Source organism: Oncorhynchus tshawytscha, linkage group LG30 (assembly GCF_018296145.1).
Source record: "Oncorhynchus tshawytscha isolate Ot180627B linkage group LG30, Otsh_v2.0, whole genome shotgun sequence".
Lineage (NCBI taxonomy): Eukaryota > Metazoa > Chordata > Actinopteri > Salmoniformes > Salmonidae > Oncorhynchus > Oncorhynchus tshawytscha.
Genome location: NC_056458.1, coordinates 18,878,540 through 18,902,049, shown reverse-complemented (window position 1 = coordinate 18,902,049; position 23,510 = coordinate 18,878,540). Strand labels below are relative to the sequence as shown.

Genomic DNA, 23,510 nt, shown 5'->3' with positions numbered 1-23,510 from the left:
TGCTCCATCCCAAAGGTGTGCAATGAGGTTGAGGTCAGAGCTCTGTGCAGGCCAATCCATTTCTTCCACACCGATCTCATTTCTGTATGGACCTCGCTTTGTGCATTTGGGCATTGTCATGCTGAAACAGGAAAGGGCCTTCCCCAGACAAAGTCCAAAGCTATAGAATCTTCTTGAATATCTATTTTATGCTGTAGCATTAAGCTTTCCCTTCACTGGAACTAAGAGGCCTAGCTCAAACCTTGAAAAACAGCCCCAGACAATTATTCCTCCTCCGCTAAACTTTACAGTTGGCGCTATGCTCTGAATCAGAGGTGCTGGGGGCTGCCTTAATCGACATCCACATCTTCGGTGCCCAGGGAACAGTGGGTTAACTGCCTTGCTCGGGGGCAGAATGACACATTTTTACCTTGTCAGCTCAGGGGTTTGATCAAGCAACCTTTTGGGTTGTTGGCCAAATAATCCTACCCGCCAGGCTACCTGACGCCTAGTCATGAGGAAGGTTAAGTTGATGAGTGAGAGGAGAGTTTGAGGGTCAGTGCTCTCAGCAGATAACCTGGATGGGCTGACAAGGATTCATCATAATCTCACAAGTGCTACTGTGACCTGCTGGGTTCTAAGTTCAAACCCGACCAGTCTGCGCAACCCGACCAGTCCCTCTGTGCTCGGTGAGCTAAAGGAAGTAATCATGTCTCAGGAAAGCTTACATATTACGTGAGCAAGCACTGTTGGAAAACTTAAAACATGTTAGCTTGTTAACTTCATACGATTTTACATGTCTTATTCCTCTGTCCAGGCTGCGTGAGCGGGCGGTGAGGGAGATGCTGCAGCTGCACTGCCCCCTGCTGGAGACGGAGGAGTCTGCCAAGAAAGAGCACTTTCTCACAGAGAGACTACTGATCCCAGAACAGTGGCTCCACCAGGCCAAAGCTACCAGAGCCAGAAGAGACACAGACAGACACGGAGAGGCCCTTCACCTGTACAGAGCAGGACACTGGAACCTCTGCCACAGTCTGGTCATACAGCACCTTGCCTCAGGTGTGCATGTAAACACGAACGCGCGCACACACACCCAGACAACCTCTAACCCTGTGTCCCTGTCTCTGTGCGATTGCCCCTGTAGATTGCATCATTAATGATAATCATGAGTACCTCTTGAAGTTCCTGGAGGGGCTTGCAGTTCCTGAGCGCAGTGCTGTGATCCAGGACTGGGACACGGCGGGCAGAGTCTACCTGGACTACATCAGAGTCGTACAGACCCTACACGCCATACAACAGGTACGTGTGTCTGTCTGGACTACACTACAACAGATATGCATACCATACTGTGAGTTTGGGGGATTTTGTCTGCGCGCTAAAGATTTCTAACCCCAAAATCGGAATTTGTCAGTTATGCTGTCCTAAATCAGTTGAGCTAGCTGTAGCCATGTGCCGTCGTGATTCCCAAAAGACGCAGGAAAAAAGTCGTCACCACAATATCCCAGCTCAATTAACCTACAATTCACCTTGAAATTTGCAAAATAATCAGCACGTCCAGACATTTGAAAGCTAGTCCCACAGCGCATCAGCTAGCGCCACTTGTCTGTCGTCTTCATTATGTTCACTCAATTACTGTTAATTATGTTAGCCAATTATTTATGCTGCTCATCTCCTGATTATTTGTCTCTGTCAGCCACTATTGTCCATCTGTATATATGAGCTGGAACACTCGCACATTTAGGTGTCTTTGGGCATGTTAATGGGAGGGTGTTTCTACTGTGTACTCAGATTAACATGGCTGTTTATCAGCTGGAATGGTATATTAATGAGTCACTCTCTCTCTCTGTTTGTGTTCAGATGGACAGTACTGGTTATGAGCTGGAGTGTCTACACACTGAGGTGAGGTCACTCTGCAACAGGATAGAGGTCCTCCCTTGCTCCACCGCCAAGGACCGCCTCGCCCAATCAGGTGAGGAGATCGAGCTGTCTGCTTTAGTGTTGTGTGTTCCTATATCTTTCTAACCCTGTTCTCTCTCCTGTCTCCAGAGATGGCCAAGCGTGTGGCTAACATCCTGCGTGTGGTGTTGAGTCTGCAGCAGGGTGGTGAGGGTGGCGAAATCCCCTTGTCCCAGATTGCGTCCAACATCGGCCGTCTGCCCATGCCCGAGGACTATGCTCTCGAGGAGCTCCGCAGTCTCACCCAATCATATCTGAGACAGCTCATTGTCAGCTAATGATCTGCCCCCTGCCCAATAGCAACTGAGGTAGTTTGTTGGAAGCCAATGAGAACAGTGGGGGAAGGGACTATCTAGGACAGTTTAATAGAACTACTGGGGTGTGGTATGAATGCAGCGATGGACTTGATGTGTGCTCCTTTGGGACTTTGGTTTCTCCTGAAGAAAATGGCACAAGATTATTGGATGAAGCATTCGTCAGTGTGTGGAAATGAATGACTTGCAAGTTTTTGTATAGCTCTGTTGTACTTAGTTTGTGTAAGATGTGTTTAAAAATTGAACTGCTGAACCCTCCTAATACTCACCTTTCCCAGCGTTTGACCCTGTTTAAAGGGACAATCTCATTGGCTGGTGTGTGTACCGCCAGTATAAATGCTTTCTGCAAACTGTTTGACTTGTTTTACATCAACGTGGAAACTTAAAGGTCATTATAGTAAGATTGGTTCGGGAACTGTCAATATGTGTATACATAGGGAAAATCTATAGCTGAAAATGGAGAAGACTCATGTAATATTGTACAAATAGCAGGCTTGAAATGAACAATTCTTGTTTTTGGATACCAAAAGACAGAGAAAATGTAAAATGATAATGGATAAAATGATATTTTTGTATTTTTTTGTTGTTGTATATTGTCTGAAACCCAGAGTATGTGTGTAGTGTATTGGAATGGAATCTAACTAGCACTTCATCACATATGTTTCAGATTTCTATTTTATGGGGACTACCAGAGCTGGTTTTTGTAATCAGTAATCCAACAATAGTTTGTTTTTAATGAGCCAATCCATTTTCTCTGGTCTTTGCAAGGAGTTTGAAGGATATTTTAAATATTATTTACAGGTCCTTGGTGTTACCACCCTCCATTCTCATTCTTTGTTCCCCTTTCTCTAGTTTTCTGTATGTAGATTTTTCAAGAGAAATGTACTTATTGATTGATGTGCTGCTGCTGCAGTATATTTTGGGTGGGAGACCGCTCCCCTCGTGCAAAGTGCCTTTTACGAGGAGGGTCTCCGTACTTCTGTTGCTGCCGTTGCTTTGTGCACGATTGTGATGGTGATAACGTTTTTATTAGTCTGAATAAAATGCATTCTATTTTCTCCTGAATTGTATTCAACAATTATGTGCAATAATATACCTTTACTCATGCACTCCCTGTCAGATTTTGAATCCCTCACTAGGTTTATTTTTTGTCATTGTAATGCAGCCATTCTTCTCTAGGCTGTTCATCTTCTGTATCGGACAAAATCTGCATTTACTTTGTTTTTGAAAGGCCTAATGCATTTTTAAAGGGCTTTTCTCCAGATGAAGTTCCTTGCTTACATTGTGTTACAATGAACAGGGTTGCTGAGTGGGACCATGCGTGTCGATGGATGGACAGCTGCGTTAAGTACCTGACGTGTCCACGGTACAAGCCGCTTTAGGTACCATTACATTGAACTCGGACAAGTGGCCTACCTTCTCTGTTCAATTATTCACATCACCTGCCCTTCCTTGCAGATGTTTCTTTAAACAACTAATGGTGGGTTTTCCTCCTATGTTACAGAAGTTATGGAGTCCGTGCCAGTTGGACTCTTCTCTGGTGCCCCGTGTTATAGTTTTAAAGTTTGTTTCAAATGGATGTAACCTACCATTCACTCATTCTGCATATTGTTACAGGGCCTTCAGAAAGTATTTGTACCCAATTACTTATTCCACAATTTATTGTTAAAGCCTGAGTTCAAAATGGATGAAATAGATTTTGTTTCTCACCCATTACACACAATATCCCATAATGACAGTGAGAACTAGATATGGCCTTGTGTTTTAGGTTATTGTCCTGCTGAAAGGTGTGGTGAAAAGCAGATGGAACAAGGTTTTCCTCTAGGATTTTGCCTGTGCTTAGCTCCATTACTTTTCATCCTGGAAAACTCCCCAGTCCTTAACAACTACAAGCATATACACAACATGATGCAGCCACCACTATTCTTGAAAAAAATTGAACTCTAATGTATTGTATTTGCCCCAAACATAACACTTTTGTTTTCAGGACAAAAAGTATATTGCTTTGCTGCATTTTTTGCAGTATTACTGTAGTGCCTTGTTGCAAACCAGATGCATGTTTTGGAATATTTTTATTCTCTCCATCAGGGGTCTCAAGCTAATTCCAGGGAGGGCATAGCTTTTGATTTTTCCTTTCAATTAAGGCCTAAACAACCAGGTGAGGTGAGTTCCTTACTAATTAGTGACCTTAATTTATCAATTAAGTACAAGGGAAGAGTGAAACCCGCATACATTCAGCCCTCCATGGATTGACATGTTCTACAGGCTTCTTTCCTTTCACTCTGTCAATTATGTTAGTATTGCGTAGTAACTACAATGGTGTTCATCCCATCTGCACTTTTTACCTATCACACCCATTAAACTCTTAACTGATTAAGTCACCATTGGCCTCATGGGGAAATCCCTGAGCAGTTTCCTTCCTCTCTGGTGACTATGTTAGGAAGGAGGCCTGTAATTTTGTAGTGACTGGGTGTATTGATACACCATCTAAAGTGTAAAAACTTCACCATGCTCAAAGGAATATTCAATGTCTGCTTTATTTTATACATCTACCAATAGATGACTCAAAGAAGGGCACTGGAACTTGTGACTTAAGCACATTTTTACTCCTGTAATTATTTAGGTTCTTATAACAAAGGAGTTGAATACTCATTAACTCTGTTCATTTGTAAAAAAAAAAAAAAAAAAAAAAAAAAATCGAGAAACATCATTCCACTTTGACATTATCGGGTATGCTGTGTAGGCCGGTGACTATTTTTTTTCTTCTCACAAATTAATCAATTTTAAATTCAGGCTTTAAACAAAATGTGGATAAAGTTCTGGGGTGTGAATACTTTAAGGGAAGTGTATATAACATCGCACGGCGCGCCATGCCTCCTCTTGCACCATGTGGGGCGCACACCACAGCGCGGTAAGAAGACTAGGTTACTGGATACAGCGGCAGTCCATCCAAAACCAGCTCTGTGCGCAGCTGTCTCTTCGCAGCGCGTTTCAGGCCTACACTGAACTCCCCAAATACGGTAAATTCTCTCAGCTGTAGGGGGCTATTTTGCTCTTCTGCCCGCTGTGTCAAACAACTCGGCATATTGTGCCAGTTCAGCAACATGCATCTATGGAGAGTCTTTTCTACGTGGCTATTCTTCCTCTGTTTTAGTTTTCTTCCAGGTACGTGCTCATTTTTTGCTTCACAATTTTACAACATGTATTGCATTAGAGACAAGGTTCTGATTGCTTATCGATGGAAGAATTTGGGGGCAATTTTTCTCACTTTGGCAGTCCGTAGCCTAACAGTAGGCCATTTAGTTTTATTCCCCGAGTGTTCTAAAATGCCAACTACAATATAGTGACCTAACTGACCTAACATTGAAAATGTGGCAGATTATACATTCACATTGGATGCTGAATGAATGAACAACCCCTCAACGATGTATTAAGGGGCAAAGGTGGACTGTGGATATGACATGCATGCATTCATGAACTGTCACTATGTACTCTGGGTTGGTGATTTCAGGATGAAAACTTAGGTGTTGATGTGATGGACTTGATGGTCTACCATGTCATAGTGCTTGACCCTATTAATGTTATTGCTGGTGTCACTCCTCACAAAGCTGTGGAGATGATGTGTTTGTGCATTAATACCTGATTGATGTGCCCATGCTTCTACATCTGCATTGGTTGCTCGTTGAGGGTTTAGGCTGAGTTTCTTTATAAACACTGGGACAACTGCTGATATAAAAAGGGCTTTATACATTTGATTGATTGCACTCATGGCAAGCTGTTCCTCTCATAATTCCTCTCTCTTGCTCTCCATATCATCCCTTGATAATCCCCACCATCTGGGTCTCAAACCAACAGCTCGTGTGTTCTGACGTGACCACTGAGCTGAAAGAGCAAATACACACACACACACACACACACACACACACACACACACACACACACACACACACACACACACAAGAGATCAGAGCAGATGAGAGAATGACAGATTACACCATTACACCTACAAACTCTGTTGTCTGGACTCATGATATCTGCCAGCAGTCAACGGGTTAATGCTGTCATCCCTGTGACCTCTAACCCAGACTCATGCCTGGTCCTGCAGATACTGACAGGAGACAAAAGATAGCAGATGAATAAAGGGGAAACAGGAGCCGTGGTTACACCTTGCATTAACATGTGGTTGTGGTCATCCGATCAAGATGATCCGATAACTAGGGTACTAACATGTCTCTTATATTCCCATAGTGTCCGTATTGTGACCAGATTCCCTGGTCCTTCTCTGTATGCAAATTAATCCACCTGCCTTGGACCATCCTTATGATACAAGCTGTATACAGTAAATCAACAGAAAACAGCACACTTTTATAGTCAATAGTTTTACACATTATTACAGCCTATATTTGTATTCCAACGAGTTAAGACGGATATGCTACATAATATGCTACTGTCTCAATATCCTCGACCTGTCCACAGCTGTACAAATAAATATTATTTAATATATCTTATATACCTTACCTTAGATTTTAAAAACAGTAAAACGGCTTTGTATGCCTAGGTACATTAGTTGTTTAGAGAGGTCTTAAGAAGGATTAGCATACCAAAAGTTTGTATTTTGAAGAACCTCTATGGTAACCTACAGCAAGACGCTTGGTCAAATTATGAAAATGGATAAAAGGAGCATGCATGTAAAGCAAATACTATGGCTTTATAAATGAATGAAGTGTAAATCCAAAGAGTCCTTCATAATGTACATCAAATTGGACAGTAGCCTCGCTCATGCTTAGAGAACGCTATGCGCATCAGTTTGAACATATTCTGCACTTTATTGCTGGCAATTTGTCTGGAAAATGCTCAAAGATTCACAGAATAGAATATAACATAAATAATCAAATCAAAAAGGATTGCATTATATTCCAGGATTCCGATTCTTATTTAGTAGAGGCCTAAACAGTTTTACCAAGGGAAAAAAAAGGTACATGCTGGCAGAACGACTGGTTTGGTTTCCGACAAATAATTGATTAGTGATAATTCAGTAACGGAGTCTCTTTCACTCATCGATGGTTGATAGACTGATATACTAGCATTACAGAATTTAAACTGAACTACAAATGTATTGGGGATGCATGGAGTCATCATAGTCTGTCCCATGTATCCCCAATACATTTGAATTTGGGACTATGATGGAGTCATGCACTGCGTTCTTCTGCTGTGACAAGTACAGTGCCTTGCGAAAGTATTTGGCCCCCTTGAACTTTGCGACCTTTTGCCACATTTCAGGCTTCAAACATAAAGATATAAAACTGTATTTTTTTGTGAAGAATCAACAACAAGTGGACACAATCATGAAGTGGAACGACATTTATTGGATATTTCAAACTTTTTTAACAAATCAAAAACTGAAGAATTGGGCGTGCAAAATTATTCAGCCCCTTTACTTTCAGTGCAGCAAACTCTCTCCAGAAGTTCAGTGAGGATCTCTGAATGATCCAATGTTGACCTAAATGACTAATGATGATAAATACAATCCACCTGTGTGTAATCAAGTCTCCGTATAAATGCACCTGCACTGTGATAGTCTCAGAGGTCCGTTAAAAGCGCAGAGAGCATCATGAAGAACAAGGAACACACCAGGCAGGTCCGAGATACTGTTGTGAAGAAGTTTAAAGCCGGATTTGGATACAAAAAGATTTCCCAAGCTTTAAACATCCCAAGGAGCACTGTGCAAGCGATAATATTGAAATGGAAGGAGTATCAGACCACTGCAAATCTACCAAGACCTGGCCATCCCTCTAAACTTTCAGCTCATACAAGGAGAAGACTGATCAGAGATGCAGCCAAGAGGCCCATGATCACTCTGGATGAACTGCAGAGATCTACAGCTGAGGTGGGAGACTCTGTCCATAGGACAACATTCAGTCGTATATTGCACAAATCTGGCCTTTATGGAAGAGTGGCAAGAAGAAAGCCATTTCTTAAAGATATCCATAAAAAGTGTCATTTAAAGTTTGCGACAAGCCACCTAGGAGACACACCAAACATGTGGAAGAAGGTGCTCTGGTCAGATGAAACCAAAATTGAACTTTTTGGCAACAATGCAAAACGTTATGTTTGGCATAAAAGCAACACAGCTCATCACCCTGAACACACCATCCCCACTGTCAAACATGGTGGTGGCAGCATCATGGTTTGGGCCAGCTTTTCTTCAGCAGGGACAGGGAAGATGGTTAAAATTGATGGGAAGATGGATGGAGCCAAATACAGGACCATTCTGGAAGAAAACCTGATGGAGTCTACAAAAGACCTGAGACTGGGACGGAGATTTGTCTTCCAACAAGACAATGATCCAAAACATAAAGCAAAATCTACAATGGAATGGTTCAAAAATAAACATATCCAGGTGTTAGAAAAACCAAGTCAAAGTCCAGACCTGAATCCAATCAAGAATCTGTGGAAAGAACTGAAAACTGCTGTTCACAAATGCTCTCCATCCAACCTCACTGAGCTCGAGCTGTTTTGCAAGGAGGAATGGGAAAAAATGTCAGTCTCTCGATGTGCAAAACTGATAGAGACATACCCCAAGCGACTTACAGCTGTAATCGCAGCAAAAGGTGGCGCTACAAAGTATTAACTTAAGGGGGCTGAATAATTTTGCACGCCCAATTTTTCAGTTTTTGATTTGTTAAAAAAGTTTGAAATATCCAATAAATGTCGTTCCACTTCATGATTGTGTCCCACTTGTTGTTGATTCTTCACAAAAAAATACAGTTGTATATCTTTATGTTTGAAGCCTGAAATGTGGCAAAAGGTCGCAAAGTTCAAGGGGGCCGAATACTTTCGCAAGGCACTGTATATATCAACTTTTCGCTTTATTATTATGAGGTATTGTGTGTAGATTGATTAAATACATTTTTTCCTCATCAATTTTAGATTAAGGCTGTAACGTAACAAAGTGGAAAAAGTCAAGGGGCATGATGACTTTCCGAATCCACTGTAAGTACAAATGTATGTGGACACCCCTTAAAATTAGTGGATTCGGCTATTTTAGCCACACTCGTTGCTGCCAGGTGTTTAAAATGGAGCACACAGCCATGCAATCTTCATATACATTGGCAGTAGAATGGCCTTACTGAAGAGCTCAGTGACTTTCAACATGGCACTGAAATAGGATGCTACCTTTCCAACAAGTCAGTTCATCAAATTTCTGCCCTGCTAGAGTTGCCCTGGTCAACTGTTAGTGCTGTTATTGTGAAGTGGAAACATATAGGAGCAGCAACGGCTCAGCCATGAAGTGGTAGGCAACACAAGCTCACAGAACGGGACCGCTGAGTGCTGAAGCGTGTAGCTCATAAAGAAATTGCCTGTCCTCGGTTGTAAAACTCACTACCGAGTTCCAAACTGACACTGGAAGCAACGTCAGCCCAAGAACTGTTTGTTAGGTTTCCATTGCCGAGCAGTCGCTCACACGCCTAAGATCACCATGTGCAATTCCAAGGGAACACTGCTTGCCCCAATGCACTGTGCCAACTGTAAAGTTTGGTGGAGGAAGAATAATGGGCTGAGGCTGTTTTTCATGGTTCGAGCTAGGCCCCTTAGTTCCAGTAAAGGGAAAGCTTAATGCTACAGCATACAATGACATTCTAGACATTTCTGTGCTTCCAACTTTGTGGCAACAGTTTGGGGAAGGCCCTTTGCTGTCTCAGCATGACAATGCCACTGTGTACAAAGCAAGGTCCATACATAAATGGTTTGTCTAGATCAGTGTGGAAGAACTTGACTGGCCTGCACAGAGCCCTGACCTCAACTCCATCGAACACCTTTGGGATGAATTGGAACGCCGACTGCGAGCCAGGCCTAATCGCCCAACACCAGTGCCCGACCTCACTGATGTTCTTGTGGCTGAATGTAAGCAAGTCCTCACAGCAATGTTTCAACATCTAGTGGAAAGCCTTCCCAGAAGAGTGGAGGCTGTTATAGCAGCAAATGGGGGACCATCTCCATATTAATGCCCATGATTTTGGAATGAGATGTTCAATGAGCAGGTTTCCACATACTTTAGGTCATATAGTGTATGTTACATACTATGGTTAGGGGTAACGTTTAAAGTTATGGTTAGTGATAGTGATATAAAAAATTATTTGTGATTAGAAAGCTTGTTAATTATGTCCAGATAGTGATGACCCAGAGCCATAGTAAATGAGGTCCTGGCTTCTGAAACTACCATTAGAGTTGATCCCAAAGTTCTTGTGTGTGTGTGTGCATGTGTTTGTGTCTCTGTGTGAGTGTGTGTGTGTCCAGTTGCTAGAGGAGAGCGAGTTGAGTGAAGGGCATGAGCAGGATTAACTTCTTATGGCTGGGGGCAGTATTGAGTATCTTGCATGAATAAGATGCCCAGAGTAAACTGCCTGCTACTCAGGCCCAAAAGCTAGAATATTAGTAGATTTGGATAGAAAACACTCTGAAGTTTCTAAAACTGTTTGAATGATGTCTGTGAGTATAACAGAACTCACATGGCAGGCAAAAACCTGAGAAACAATCCAGGAAGTGGGAAATCTGAGGTTTGTAGTTTTTCAACTCTTTGCTTATGGAATATACAGTGTCTATGGGGTCAAATTGCACTTCCTAAGGCTTCCACTAGATGTCAACAGTCTTTAGAACCTTGTTTGATGCTTCTCCTGTGAAGGAGGGGGCAATGGGAGCTGAATGAGTCAGTGGTCTGGCAGAGTGGTATGAGCTGACCACGCGCGTTCACGTGAGAGTTAGCTTGAGTTCCTGAAGACAAAGGATTCTCCGGTTGGAACATTATTGAAGATTTATGATTAAAAAAAACATCCTAAAGATCGATTCTATACTTCGTTTGACATGTTTCTACGGACTGTAATGGAACTTTTTGACTTTTCGTCTGCTCGCGCGTCATGAATGTGGATTACTGGGCTAAACACGCAAACAAAAAGGAGGTATTTGGACATAAATGATGGACTTTATCGAACAAATCAAACATTTATTGTGGAACTGGGATTCCTGGGAGTGCATTCTGATGAAGATCATCAAAGGTAAGTGAATATTTATAATGTTATTTCTGACTTCTGTTGACTCCACAACATGGCAGATATCTGTATGGCTTGATTTGTTGTCTAAGAGCTGTACTCAGATTATTGCATGGTGTGCTTTTTCGGTAAAGCTTTTTTGAAATCTGACACAGCGGTTGCATTAATCTTTTATCAATGTTTATTATGAGTATTTTTGTAAATTAATGTGACTGCAAAATCACCGGATATTTTGGAACTACTGAACATAACGCGCCAATGTAAACTCTGATTTTTGTATATGAATATGAATTTTATCGAACAAAACATACATGTATTGTGTAACATGAAGTCCTATGAGTGTCATCTGATGAAGTTCATCTAAGGTAGTGATTCATTTTATCTCTATTTCTGCTTTTTGTGACTCCTCTCTTTGGCTGGAAAATGGCTGTGTTTTTGTGACTAGGCTCTGACCTAACATAATCATATGTTGTGCTTTCGCTGTAAAGCCTTTTTGAAATCGGACACTGTGGTGTGATTAACAACAAGTGTATCTTTAAAATGGTGTAAAATAATTCAATATTTGAGGAATTTTAATTATGAGATTTCTGTTGTTTTAAATTTGGCACCCTGCACTTTCACTGACTGTAGTCATATCGATCCCGTTAGCGGGATTCAAGCCATAATTAATTGTGTCATGGTAAAACTTGCACTCCTGTAGATCTGTAATAATTGGATGGTGAAACTTGCATCCAGCCAACCAGAAAAGCAAGGCGAAGCATTTCAGGCATTCTTTAAAGTCAGCACAATCCTTGTCCTGTAAAGAAACAGTATTTTGTATTTTTTTAGCCAAGGCGTTTAGAATTGTGGAGTGAAGCTTTAATATTTCACAATGACATCACGTTCCCTGAGGTACCTTCAAAATTACTCTGCAATCATAATTTAATCGAAAAACACTGTTTCCATCAATAAAGAAAGTTTGACAAAATAAAAATCTACCCCCGACAAACAGATAACATTTTTGTTGATCTTTATAGCTGCCATTTCTATTTTTATTTAACTAGGCAAGTCGGTGAAGAAAAATTCTTAGTTACAACATTGCTTTTCCTACACCTGCCAAACCCGGACCAATTGTGCGCCACCCTATGGTACTCCCAATCATAGCCGGTTGTGATACAGCTTGGATTTGAACCAGGGTGTCTGTAGTGGCTCCTCAAGTGCTGAGATGCAGTGCCTTAGAACCCTGTGCCACTCAGGAGCCCAAATGTTACAAATGTTGCAATGTATTTTTGTTGCAACATTGCTTTTGTGAAATAAACCTGGGTCAATGGAACCCTTCCTACCGACAGTAACTCAATAAGCCATGTCAACTAACACATTTTTAGATTGGTAGTTAGTCTAGCCAGCTATCTAAACTTGTAGTAATCATGGCTGAATACCGACTGGGCATGCAGGGCACATGCCCAGGGGCCTTGACTTCCAGGGGGCCCTCATTGATTTCGTTAGTCATTGTTAACATGGCATAAGTTATGACGTTTTTTTTTATTGTGGCACGCCGTCAGTGAGATTCAAACGTATGATCTTCTGTTCTCTATCCAGGGTGGAGCTAGCATGCCATGTCTCTTTTACTCATACAAAGCTGTTCAAACAGATCCCATTTCGAAGGAAACAAGCACTCATTAAGATCAGGTGTGGCCAATTAATAGGGGCTGCCAACAAACTCCTGCACCTCCTCTGGCGCTCATTGTCGCCAGTTTACTCATTATTATGCACACCTGCCACCATCGTTAAGCGCACCTGCGCTTCATGAGACTCATCTGGACTCTATCATCTTCCTGATTACCTCCACTTTATCTGTCACTCCCTTTGGTTCTTTCCCCAGGTGTTATTGACTCTGTTTCATGCCTGTTCACTACTCGTGTTTCTTGTTTTGTTTATTTATCAAATTCAATCCCTGTACTTGCTTCCTGATTATTAGTGTACATATTACAGAATAACGTCTCCCCCAAAGGGAAGCAACAGGGCTTTTTTTTCATATTTAAAAAATAAATAAAATTCAACTGGTGACGTCGGGTCCAAGGGCGGCTGCCAACGCAACCGGGGATGCCCCAGCTGGCTAGTCAAGCTTCCATGCCTCAGCTGGCTTGGTAGGTTCACAAACCTCGGTTGGCTTGTCAGGCTTCCATTGCCGACGCTACTGGGGTTCCCGCGCCTCAGTTGGCTCTGCAGGTTCCCGCGCCTCAGCTGGCTCTGCAGGTTCTTGGTTCTCGGGACTGTCCCTTTGGTCGGCGGCTGGAGCTGCGCATCAGGGACAGGGTACTGTCCCGTCTACTCTCGCTCCTCCTCTCTGGTGCTCGTTGTTGCCAGTTTGCTCATTATTACGCACACCTGCGCTTCATGAGATCCACCTGGACTCCATCACCTTCCTTATTACCTCCCCCTATACTGTATCTGTCACTCCCTTTGGTTCTTTCCCCAGGCGTTATTGATTGTTTGTTTCATGTCTGTATGCTACGTGTTTCTTGTTCTGTTTGTTAATTAATTAAATTCACTCCCTGTACTTGCTTCCCGATTCTTAAGTACACGTTACACACTTCTTAATGTTCTCTGAACGTTACTAAAGATTTTATGAAAAGTTTTCTTACCGTTCTCTGAACAGTTTGAGAACATGACTTTAAATAGAACCATTAGGAAATGTTATGCTGAGGAATTAAAATTCCCACAGGAGAATGTTACTAACATTCTCTGAACTACTCAATTAAATGTAAAGTGATGAAATACCAAGAAAATATGTACAACCACACTCACCAAGTGCTAAGAAACATAGTTCTCAATGTTATGTGCTAGCTGGGATTTGCCTGTTTTTCAAATTTCTCTCTCCCACACAAACACACGCATGCGTTGTTTGAGAATTAGTGCCTGTACAATCTTTGGCAGTAGTAGGTGTCTCAAATAAAATATTATTGGTTACATTCGCAGAATACAACAGTGAAATGCTAACTTACGAGCCCATTCCCAACAGTGCAAGGTTAAAAAGTAAGACAAATTTGATAAAGAAAATATTAACACAAAAACAATGAGGCTATATACAAGGAGTACCAGTACCAAGTCAATGGGCAGGGGTACGAGGTAGTTGAGGTAATGCAGTATGTGGGTAGGGGTAAAAGTGACAAGGCAGTCAGAATATATAAATGGAGTAGCAGCAGCATACGTAAAGTGTGTCTGTGTGTCATCGGCAAACGTAAGGATGGTGTTGGAGTCGTGAGCGGCCACGCAGTCGTGGGTGAACAGCGAGTACAGGATGGGACTGAACATGTACCCCTGAGGGGCCCCCCTGTTGAGGGTCAGCGTGGCGGATGTGTTGTTATCTACCCTCACCACCTGGGGGTGGTCCATCAGGACATCCAGGATCTATTTGCAGAGGGAGGTGTTCAGTCCCAGGTTCCTTGGCTTAGTGATGAGCTTGGAGGGCACTATGGTGTTGAATGCTGAGCGGTTGTCAATGAACAGCATTCTCACGTAGGTGTTCCTTTTGTCCAGGTGGGAAAGGGCAGTGCGGAGTGCAATAGAGATTGCGTCATCTGTGGATCTGTTAGGGCGGTACGTGAATTGGAGTGGGTCCAGTATTTTTGGGATGATGGAGTTGATGTGAGCCATGACCAGCCTTTCAAGGCATCTCATGGCTACAAATGTGAGTGCTACGGGGCGGTAGTCATTTAGACAGGTTACCTTGTTGTTCTTAGGCACAGGGACTATGGTGGTTTGCTTGAAATATGTAGGTATTACAGACTTGGTCAGAGAGAGGTTGAAAATGTCAGTGAAGACACTTGCCAGCTGGTCACCACATGCTCTGAGTACACGTCCTGGTAATCCATCTGGCCCTGTGGCCTTGTGAATGCTAACCTGTTTAAAGATCTTACTCACATCGGCTACAGAGAGCGTGATCACACAGTCATCTGGAACAGCTGGTGCTCTCACACATGGTTCAGTGTTGCTTGCCTCGAAGTGGGCATAGAAGGCATTTAGCTCGTCTGGTAGGCTCACGTCACTGGGCAGATCTTGGCTGGGTTCCCCGTTGTGTAGAGACAATGAGTGTGTCAAATGTTTTGCTATCGGTGGTGTAGTGCCAGATAGAGCGTGGCTGTGCTGCACTTTGCTGTCTGCAGTAGGAAGTGAATGGACAGGCATTTAGCAGCTCTAGATGGACACGTTATCTCATTTACTGTTTATAATTACCTACCTGCTTATCTCCTCCCCTCTCCTCCCTTCTCTAACATCTCTCCATCATTTCTCTCCAGAGCGTTCAGTAATTACCTCCTTCCCTCCATACCTTTCTCTCTGTCTTTCCTCATCTTACCCTAAAGTCACTCCTAATTTACTACTCCATGTTTATCACTCCAATATTTCCCATTTCTGTTTCCATTCATCTCCCTCAATACTCTCTCTCTCATCCTCTGTTTGTCTATCTCTCTGTCTCTTTCTTTCTCATTCTATCGCTCTCTCTCTGCCTGTCTGTCTCTGTGTCTGTCTGTCAAATTGTATTTCTAATTAAATTCACATGAGATTGGAATTGTATTGTTTATTTGTTTGTTGCCAAACCAATTCCAAATATAACTGGGCCTCAATAAGCTGTTAATAAATTCATTAGGGCCTAATCTATGGATTTCACATGACTGGGAATACAGATATGCATCTGTTGGTCACATATACCTTAACAAAAGGTAGGGGCGTGGTCTGCGGTTGTGAGGCCGGTTGGACGTACTGACAAATTCTCTAAAACGACGTTGGAGGTGGCTTATGGTAGAGAAATGAACATTCAATTATCTTGCAACAGCTCTGGTGGACATTCCTGCAGTCAGCATGCCAATTGCACACTCCCTCAAAATTCTTGACATCTGTGGCATTGTGTTGTGTGACAGACCTGCACATTTTAGAGTGGCCTTTTATTGTCCCCAGCACAAGGTGCACCTGTGTAATGACCATGCCGTTTAATCAGCTTGTTGATATGCCACGCCTGTCAGCTGGATGGAACATCCTGGCAAAGGAGAAATGCTCACTAACAGGGATGTAAACAAATTTGTGCACAACATTTGAGAGAAGTAAGCTTTTTGAGTGTATGGAAAATGTCTTGTTCAGTATTGGAAGGAGGCTTACCAAAGTTACTGTAACATTATCAAATGTAATGGTTGTAGTGAGTCATGCATGGAGGACCAGACATACATGTAGGCTATTACAAGGTACCACTTAGGTTAATTAAGCTGGGATGCTGTTGAGTCAATTTGCCCCATTCCTTTGAGGAACTGAGGCTTGAATTAGAATAATAATGAAGGTTGTGAGTGATGTGGATTTAATGTGGTTCCTTAAGTTCTGCTAGGCTTTACTTACTGTGCTTACAACTCACTCACTCACACTCTCTCTCTCTCTCTGGCAGTGTGTCTGGGTGCTCATGGGAGATATGCTCAGAAGTTGTTGACTGATTTGTTCGCTAACTACACCAACGCTCTGAGACCGGTAGAGGACACAGACCACATCATCAACGTCACACTGCAGATCACCCTCTCACAGATCATTGACATGGTAAACACGCACAAAAACATATACACAAATGCATACATACACAAGGTCACCACGATGACCCCACATGCACTACTTATCCTCTGTATAGGCCTCCTCTGATACTGTTTTCCCTGCAGGATGAGCGTAACCAGATCCTGACCACGTACCTGTGGATCCGGATGGTGTGGACGGACGCCTACCTCACTTGGAAGAAGGAGGACTATGATGGTCTCGATACCATCCGCATACCTAGTAGTTATGTATGGAGGCCTGATATTGTCCTATATAACAAGTAGGTCTGGCTGGTATTGAGACACATCGGTTCTTCCTGCAGGGGTTTCTTATCCTCTTCCTCACATTCCCTTTCCTCACCCTCCTCTGCTATGGACACAACCTGGACACCCTAGATGCTATTACTCAGGGGGTGTCAAGGCAACAGGTGTGCTTCTGATGCTCATCACAGTGTATTGGAGCAGTAGTTTTTTCACTAGTGTCAGGGGTTCTTCCTGGTTAGGTTACGTAGACAGGACGGTTGCCTGGCACGAGTTATAATTTATGGCAATGTCAACCTGAAATGAAAAATAAATAGAACTAAAGACAAGGTTGGTCGCCTGTCTTTTCTAGTATGCGGTTTTTACCCTTGTTTTTGGATACTAGTTGTTCTTGCCAAAACTAGCACCTGGATCTTGACGTACTGCTGTGCACAGGGTTTTGCATTGGGAAATACAGAATAAGTGGAATAGTCCTTCTACTTATTATTATTTCACAGTATCTTTTTCTCCCTTTATTTAGTTATGTTTTAATCTCTATTTGTTGTAATTACAACACACAACTGAATCAGTAAACCCTTTAGGATGGGCTTGACTTGAACATGTTCTATATAATTTTTCCAGAGATTATATCTGGACAGGTGTGAGGGATGTGTGTTACATGAAACTCAAAATAATCCCCTTCCTGAGCTAACACTTTACCTGTTTAAATATTGAATCCCTGTTGGAGGATGGTTGGTAGCAGGGGGATGCCACAGAATGCAGATTAAGTTCCTAAAATATGGCTTCTGAAAAAATTACTTTGAGGGTGGTGACTATTAAAGTTCTATGTTCAATCCAGTCCCCGTGATCAAGGTCAGAAATGTAGTGAGAGTGCTGAGTGTAGGAGTTGGCTATGAGAGGAGGGCTCCACTCCTGCCCTCCCCACTCTCTTTGTGCCTCGACCATCACCTTTCAATCATCCTGCCTGACCATCATGACATCCTTTATCTCTCTGTGAGTCATTCAGGTTTCCTGTCGTTAACTGTCATTAACCCTCTCATCTGCCTCTTTAACCACTCCATCTGTCTTTAAGTCTGTCTGTCTGTCTGTCTGTCTGTCTGTCTGTCTGTCTGTCATTAAGGTATTAGACACTCCATGCCCATCGTCCTTCCCTACATTTCTGCCCTGTCTTTTCCCAGTCACACCTCTAAAGAGTGTTTAGTCACTTGACAGTAAGTATATCTTTTCTCTTTTTCCTTAATATCAATTGTAGATAAGATAAATCATTTTCGATGGTTTTAATTGCCTTCTTTGTTCGCCAATGAATTCCTCACATACTCTTTCCCCTGGCTCTTCTCACTCCCTCCATCTCTCCTCCTCCCATCATCCTTTTGCTATTTCTCCCCCATACACTCCCCCCTCTTTCCAAACTCCCTACTCCCCCTTCACCCTCCCTCTCACCTCTTACCCATACACTCTCCCTTCCTCGCACCCCCCCAGTGCTGATGACCAGTTCTCCAGCTCTATGGAGACCAACGTGGTGATCCGTAACGACGGACAGATCATGTGGGACCAGCCGGCCATCAGTAAGAGCTCGTGCTCCGTGGATGTGTCCTTCTTCCCATTTGATGCCCAGCAGTGTCGCCTAACCTTCGGCTCCTGGACACACAACGGCAACCAGATGGACCTGGTCAACGCCCTAGACAGCGCTGACCTGGCCGACTTTGTGGCCAACGTAGAGTGGGAGGTCAGATTGATTTGTTTATTTGGCCACTTTTCTATACAGGCTAAGCCTGATCTTTATTCCCTTTTTGCACTTTATTGATTGAAAACACTTTTGCATTTGTAAGACTGTCTTATCTTGATGTTATTTTTACACTGAACAAAACTATAATTGCAACATGTAAAGTGTTGGTCCCAGGTTTCATGAGCTGAAATAAAACATTTTCCATGCATACAAAAATCTTTTATCTCTGCACAAATTATGTTTAATTTTGTGCACAAATTTGTTTACATCCCTGTTAGTAAGCATTTATTATTTGCCAAGATAATCCATCCACCTGACAGGTGTGGCATATCAAGAAGCAGATTAAATGGCATGATCATTACACATGTGCACCTTGTCCTGGGGACAATAAAAGGCCGCTCTAAAACATTTTGTCACACAACACAATGCCACAAATGTCTCAAGTTTTTAGGGATCATACAATTGCCATGCTGACTGCAGGAATGTCCACCAGAGCTGTTGCCAGAGTATTTAATGTTAATTTCTCTACCATAAGCCGCCTCCAATGTCATTTTAGACTATGTGGCAGTACGTCCAACCGGCCTCACAAACATAGACCATGTGTATGGCGTCATATGGGTGAGTGGTTTTCTGACGTCAACATTGTGAACAGAGTGCCCCATAATGGCAGGCATAAGCTACGGACAATGAACACAATTGCATTTTATTGATAGCAATTTGAATGCACAGAGATACCGTGACGAGATCCAAGAGTATGTACAGGCCAGTCAAGTTATTCCACAACGACCTCAGCAAACCATTTCTGTATGGACCTTGCTTTGTACACGGTGGCATTGTCATGCTGAAACAGGAAAGGGCCTTCCCCAAACTGTTGCCACAAAGCTGGAAGAAAATAATTGTCTAGAATGTAATTTTATGCTGTAGTGTCAAGATTTCCCTTCACTGGAGCTAAGGAGCCTAGACCATGAAAAACAGCACCAGACCATTATTCCTCCTCCACTGAACTTTACAGTTGGCAATATGCATTCGGGAATGTAGAGTTCTACTGACAAGCGCCAAACCCAGATTCATCCGTCGGACTGCCAGATGTTGAAACGTGATTCATAACTCCAGTGTTTCCACTGCTCCAAAGTCCAATGGTGATGAACTTTACACCACTCCAGCAGACGCTTGGCATTGCGCATGGTGATCTTGGGCTTGTATGTGGCTGCTTGGCCATGGAAAACTAATTTCATGAAGTTCCCGACAAACAGTTTCCAGAGGCAGTTTGGAACTTGGTAGTGAGTGTTGCAACCGAGGCCAGAAATGTTTTTATTATGAGCTACACACTTTAGCACTCGGCAGTCCCGTTCTGTGAGCTTGTGTTGCCTACCACTGTTTCTCCTAGACCTTTCCACTTCCCAATAACAGCACTTACAGTTGACTGGGGCAGCTCCAGCAAGGCAGAAATGTGACAAACTGACTTGTTGGAAAGGTCTGCCACGTTGAAAGTAACTGAGCTATCAGTAAGGACTGCCAATGTTTGTCTATGGAGATCGCATGTGCTCAATTTTATATACATGTCAGCAATGGGAGTTTCTGAAGTAGCTGAATCCACATACTTTCATGTATACAGTGTACGTGTGTTCTTATACCACTAGACTACCCCAGGCCACGCATTTCTATTATTTTCCATGCTATCCTAACAACAGGTTCTGGGTATGCCAGCCAAGAAGAACGTGATCCTGTATGGCTGCTGCTCAGACCCCTACCCAGACATCACCTACACCCTGCACCTGAAACGCAGGGCCTCCTTCTACATCTTCAACCTACTCATCCCCTGCATGATGATCTCCTTCCTGGCCCCGCTGGGCTTCTACCTGCCGGCTGACTCTGGGGAGAAAGTGTCCCTGGGGGTCACTGTGCTGCTGGCACTGACCGTGTTCCAGCTGCTGGTGGCAGAGAGCATGCCACCCTCGGAGAACGTACCACTCATAGGTGAGGGGCTTGGGGGTGTTAGAAAGAGAGGGGGGGAGAGACCAGCTCGCCTCAGATACTTTTATAGATCTTCTTCTCCCATAAACTCGGGCTGAAATGTTTAGTGAATATTGAAGGGGTCTTGCTCAGCACAATGTCCTCATACAGCCTCTCTCTGCTGCTCCATTTAACTGCCTGGAATAGTAGATATGTGATACACAGCAGGGAGACCTCTATTAATACTGAATAAGCATATTTTCTATGTACATTCACTATACTATTCCATATTTTATTGTGATAGTATTGGGATGAGCAAAAAGCACTTATTAAATTTGAATCAACTTTGAAATGCATGCAGAGTTAAACAAGAGTGTAGGCATTTTTGCATTTGTATTTCAATATAGCAATGATTTGAGTTGTAGTATTTGTGTGTGAGTTGTAGTATTTGTGTGTGCTTGGCTTAGAGAGCTGCTGTACTAAATTGTGTTGGTGTATGTAGGATAATGTTGATGTAATGGTACAGAGGCCAGGCAAGTCGATATTGGCTGTCCATATAATTTAATGTGCTGCAACCACAGCTTGATAACCTATACCCTGCCTTCTCTCTCTGGAGCACTTATACTTGTCTGTCTATTTAACACGGTCTAGAATCCTGCAAGGCAGTGATGTTATGTTAGCCAATGTATACCATTACATTGAATGATTATGTTTGAATGTTTGAGTTGTTATACATGGAATAGACTGTATTGCTGATCACTATTTCTCCACAGGGAAGTACTACATTGCTACCATGACGATGATCACCGCATCGACCGCCCTGACTATCTTCATCATGAATATCCATCACTGTGGTCCGGAGGCGCGTCCTGTCCCTGAATGGGCCCGCCGCTTCATCCTGCACTACCTGGCACGGATCTGCTTCGTCTTCGAGGTGGGAGAGAACTGCTTCACTGGCACCCCCAAGAAACAGGCCCCGCCTGAGCCCCCACCCAACCACAATATCAACCCCCAAACTAGAGGTACTAACTGGGATGTGAACGGGCAGGCCTGGGGGGGCATGGAAGGGAGGGGTGAAGAGGAAGTGGGAGGGGTGGCCGTAAAGACTCCAGAAGAGAAAGAGGAGGGGAATAGACTGGATGTGAAGAAAGGGTCATGCCAAATGTTTGAGCCCAGTAGGTGGAAAGACGACCTGTTTGTAAGTATAGATGCAGAAGAGGAGGAGGAGGGAGCAGCAGGAAGAGAGAAGGGAGAAGGAGGAGAGGCAGAAAGAGAGAAGCGTTTCAGAGGAAAAATTGGGTGCATGGGAGGGGCAGAGGAAAAAAGAGGCAAAGGTGGAGGAGGAGGAGAGAGAGGAGGTGCAAGAGGAGGAGGAGAGAGAGGCTGTGTGGAAGGAGGAGGTGAAAGAAGGAAAGGATCATTAGGAGGTGCAGAGGATAGGGGTATGAGGGAGGTGGTGGTGAGCGTCCAGTGTGTGTGTCAGCACCAGGCGCTCCGCAGGAACATAGAGTACATCGCCAGCTGCTATCATGACCAGCGTTCCACTCAGAGACGTACGGGTGAGTGGAGGAAGGTGGCCAAGGTCATGGACCGACTCTTCATGTGGCTCTTCTTTATCATGGTCTTCCTCATGAGCTTCCTCATTATGGGCAAGGCCGTCTGAGCACGTGCAGAGAGCAGAGGGAGAAGACTCCAGGTACAAGTGACCCTCAGGCACAGATCTAAGATCAGATCCTACCCTTCCCAAATGCTGACCTTAACCATTAAGGAGGATCCAAAACTGACTTTAGATCAGTGTCTAATGGTAACTTTATCCTTCTCCGAGGGGCAGTAGGCCAACTAAACCATTCAGTTTTTACCACAGGAGATACTGTGTGTGGGGTTTTGTATGTACTGTATACTAGCTGTTAATATTCAGCAATGTGAGGTAGACTTAATTGATCTCATTTCATACAGAAGTAGTTTTCTGTGAGTCTAAAGTTTTTGTAGGGGAGACAGGAACAAACTTCATCTGTGAAATGGAGCCAAAGTAATTCTTCTGCCACCTGGCGACTATTATAAACACAAAGACACAAAGTTTAACAAGATCACATTTTTATATTACTATAACTTTTAAGGCTCTTCGTCCTTTTACTGATTTACTGTATGTGAATAATCCATTAGACAATTGTATTTTTAAGTGTACCTCTCAGGCCTTCCAGTCACTACATGAGAACGACAGTACTTTATGAGTGCACACCTGAGAAGTGCACACTTTCTTTGAGTGCACTTGACGCTGTTGAAGATTTGATGTGTAGATATAGTATAGAATGACAATGCTAAAATAATAGTAGTGGTCCATGCTCAAGAAGACTAATGTATCCAATGCTTATCACTTGTCTTGTACCATAAACAATATTGCATATGTACAAGTACGCCATTTAATGTATTAAATATTTCATAATATCCAAATCCTTCTGACTTTTTCACTTTGTAACCCCAGGAAAACATTTCAGAGTGAGTCATGAAAGGAAAAGGAATACTGTTATACACTCATCCATTCCAGTTGTGAGGAATAGGACAGGATACATGGAAGAGAATGAGGGGGACGGTACAATAGGACATGTAGTAATGTAATCCAATAACCCTTTAACATCATTAGGGCTTTGTGAATGAATTAGAAAAGCCATTTAACCTTAACTTTAAAACACATTGGAGAGTTCTGTTGTGACGGTACAAGGGTAATAAT

General features: G+C 43.0%; 2 protein-coding genes across 3 annotated transcripts; both read left to right on the top strand.

Moving 5' to 3' along the window:
• The first annotated feature begins 348 nt into the window (after positions 1–348).
• LOC121841402 (nuclear pore complex protein Nup98-Nup96-like) lies at positions 349–3,314 on the top strand. Its single transcript, XM_042309532.1, has 4 exons — positions 349–1,038; positions 1,124–1,278; positions 1,837–1,948; positions 2,026–3,314. The coding sequence occupies exons 1-4, from the start codon at positions 822–824 to the stop codon at positions 2,211–2,213; spliced, it is 672 nt and encodes a 223-aa protein (XP_042165466.1). The 5' UTR covers positions 349–821; the 3' UTR covers positions 2,214–3,314.
• A 1,673-nt stretch (positions 3,315–4,987) lies between these two features.
• Positions 4,988–23,249, top strand: LOC112228601 (neuronal acetylcholine receptor subunit alpha-10-like). 2 transcript variants are annotated; one of them, XM_024394057.2, is made up of 6 exons: positions 4,988–5,269; positions 16,707–16,852; positions 16,969–17,123; positions 18,583–18,829; positions 20,521–20,806; positions 21,556–23,249. In XM_024394057.2, exons 1-6 carry the CDS (start codon positions 5,137–5,139, stop codon positions 22,443–22,445), a joined length of 1,857 nt encoding a protein of 618 aa, XP_024249825.2. In that variant the 5' UTR covers positions 4,988–5,136; the 3' UTR covers positions 22,446–23,249. The 2 variants fall into 2 exon arrangements, with proteins under 2 accessions (XP_024249825.2, XP_024249826.2); XM_024394058.2 differs by having other exon boundaries at positions 4,997–5,414.
• The last annotated feature ends 261 nt before the right edge of the window (positions 23,250–23,510 follow it).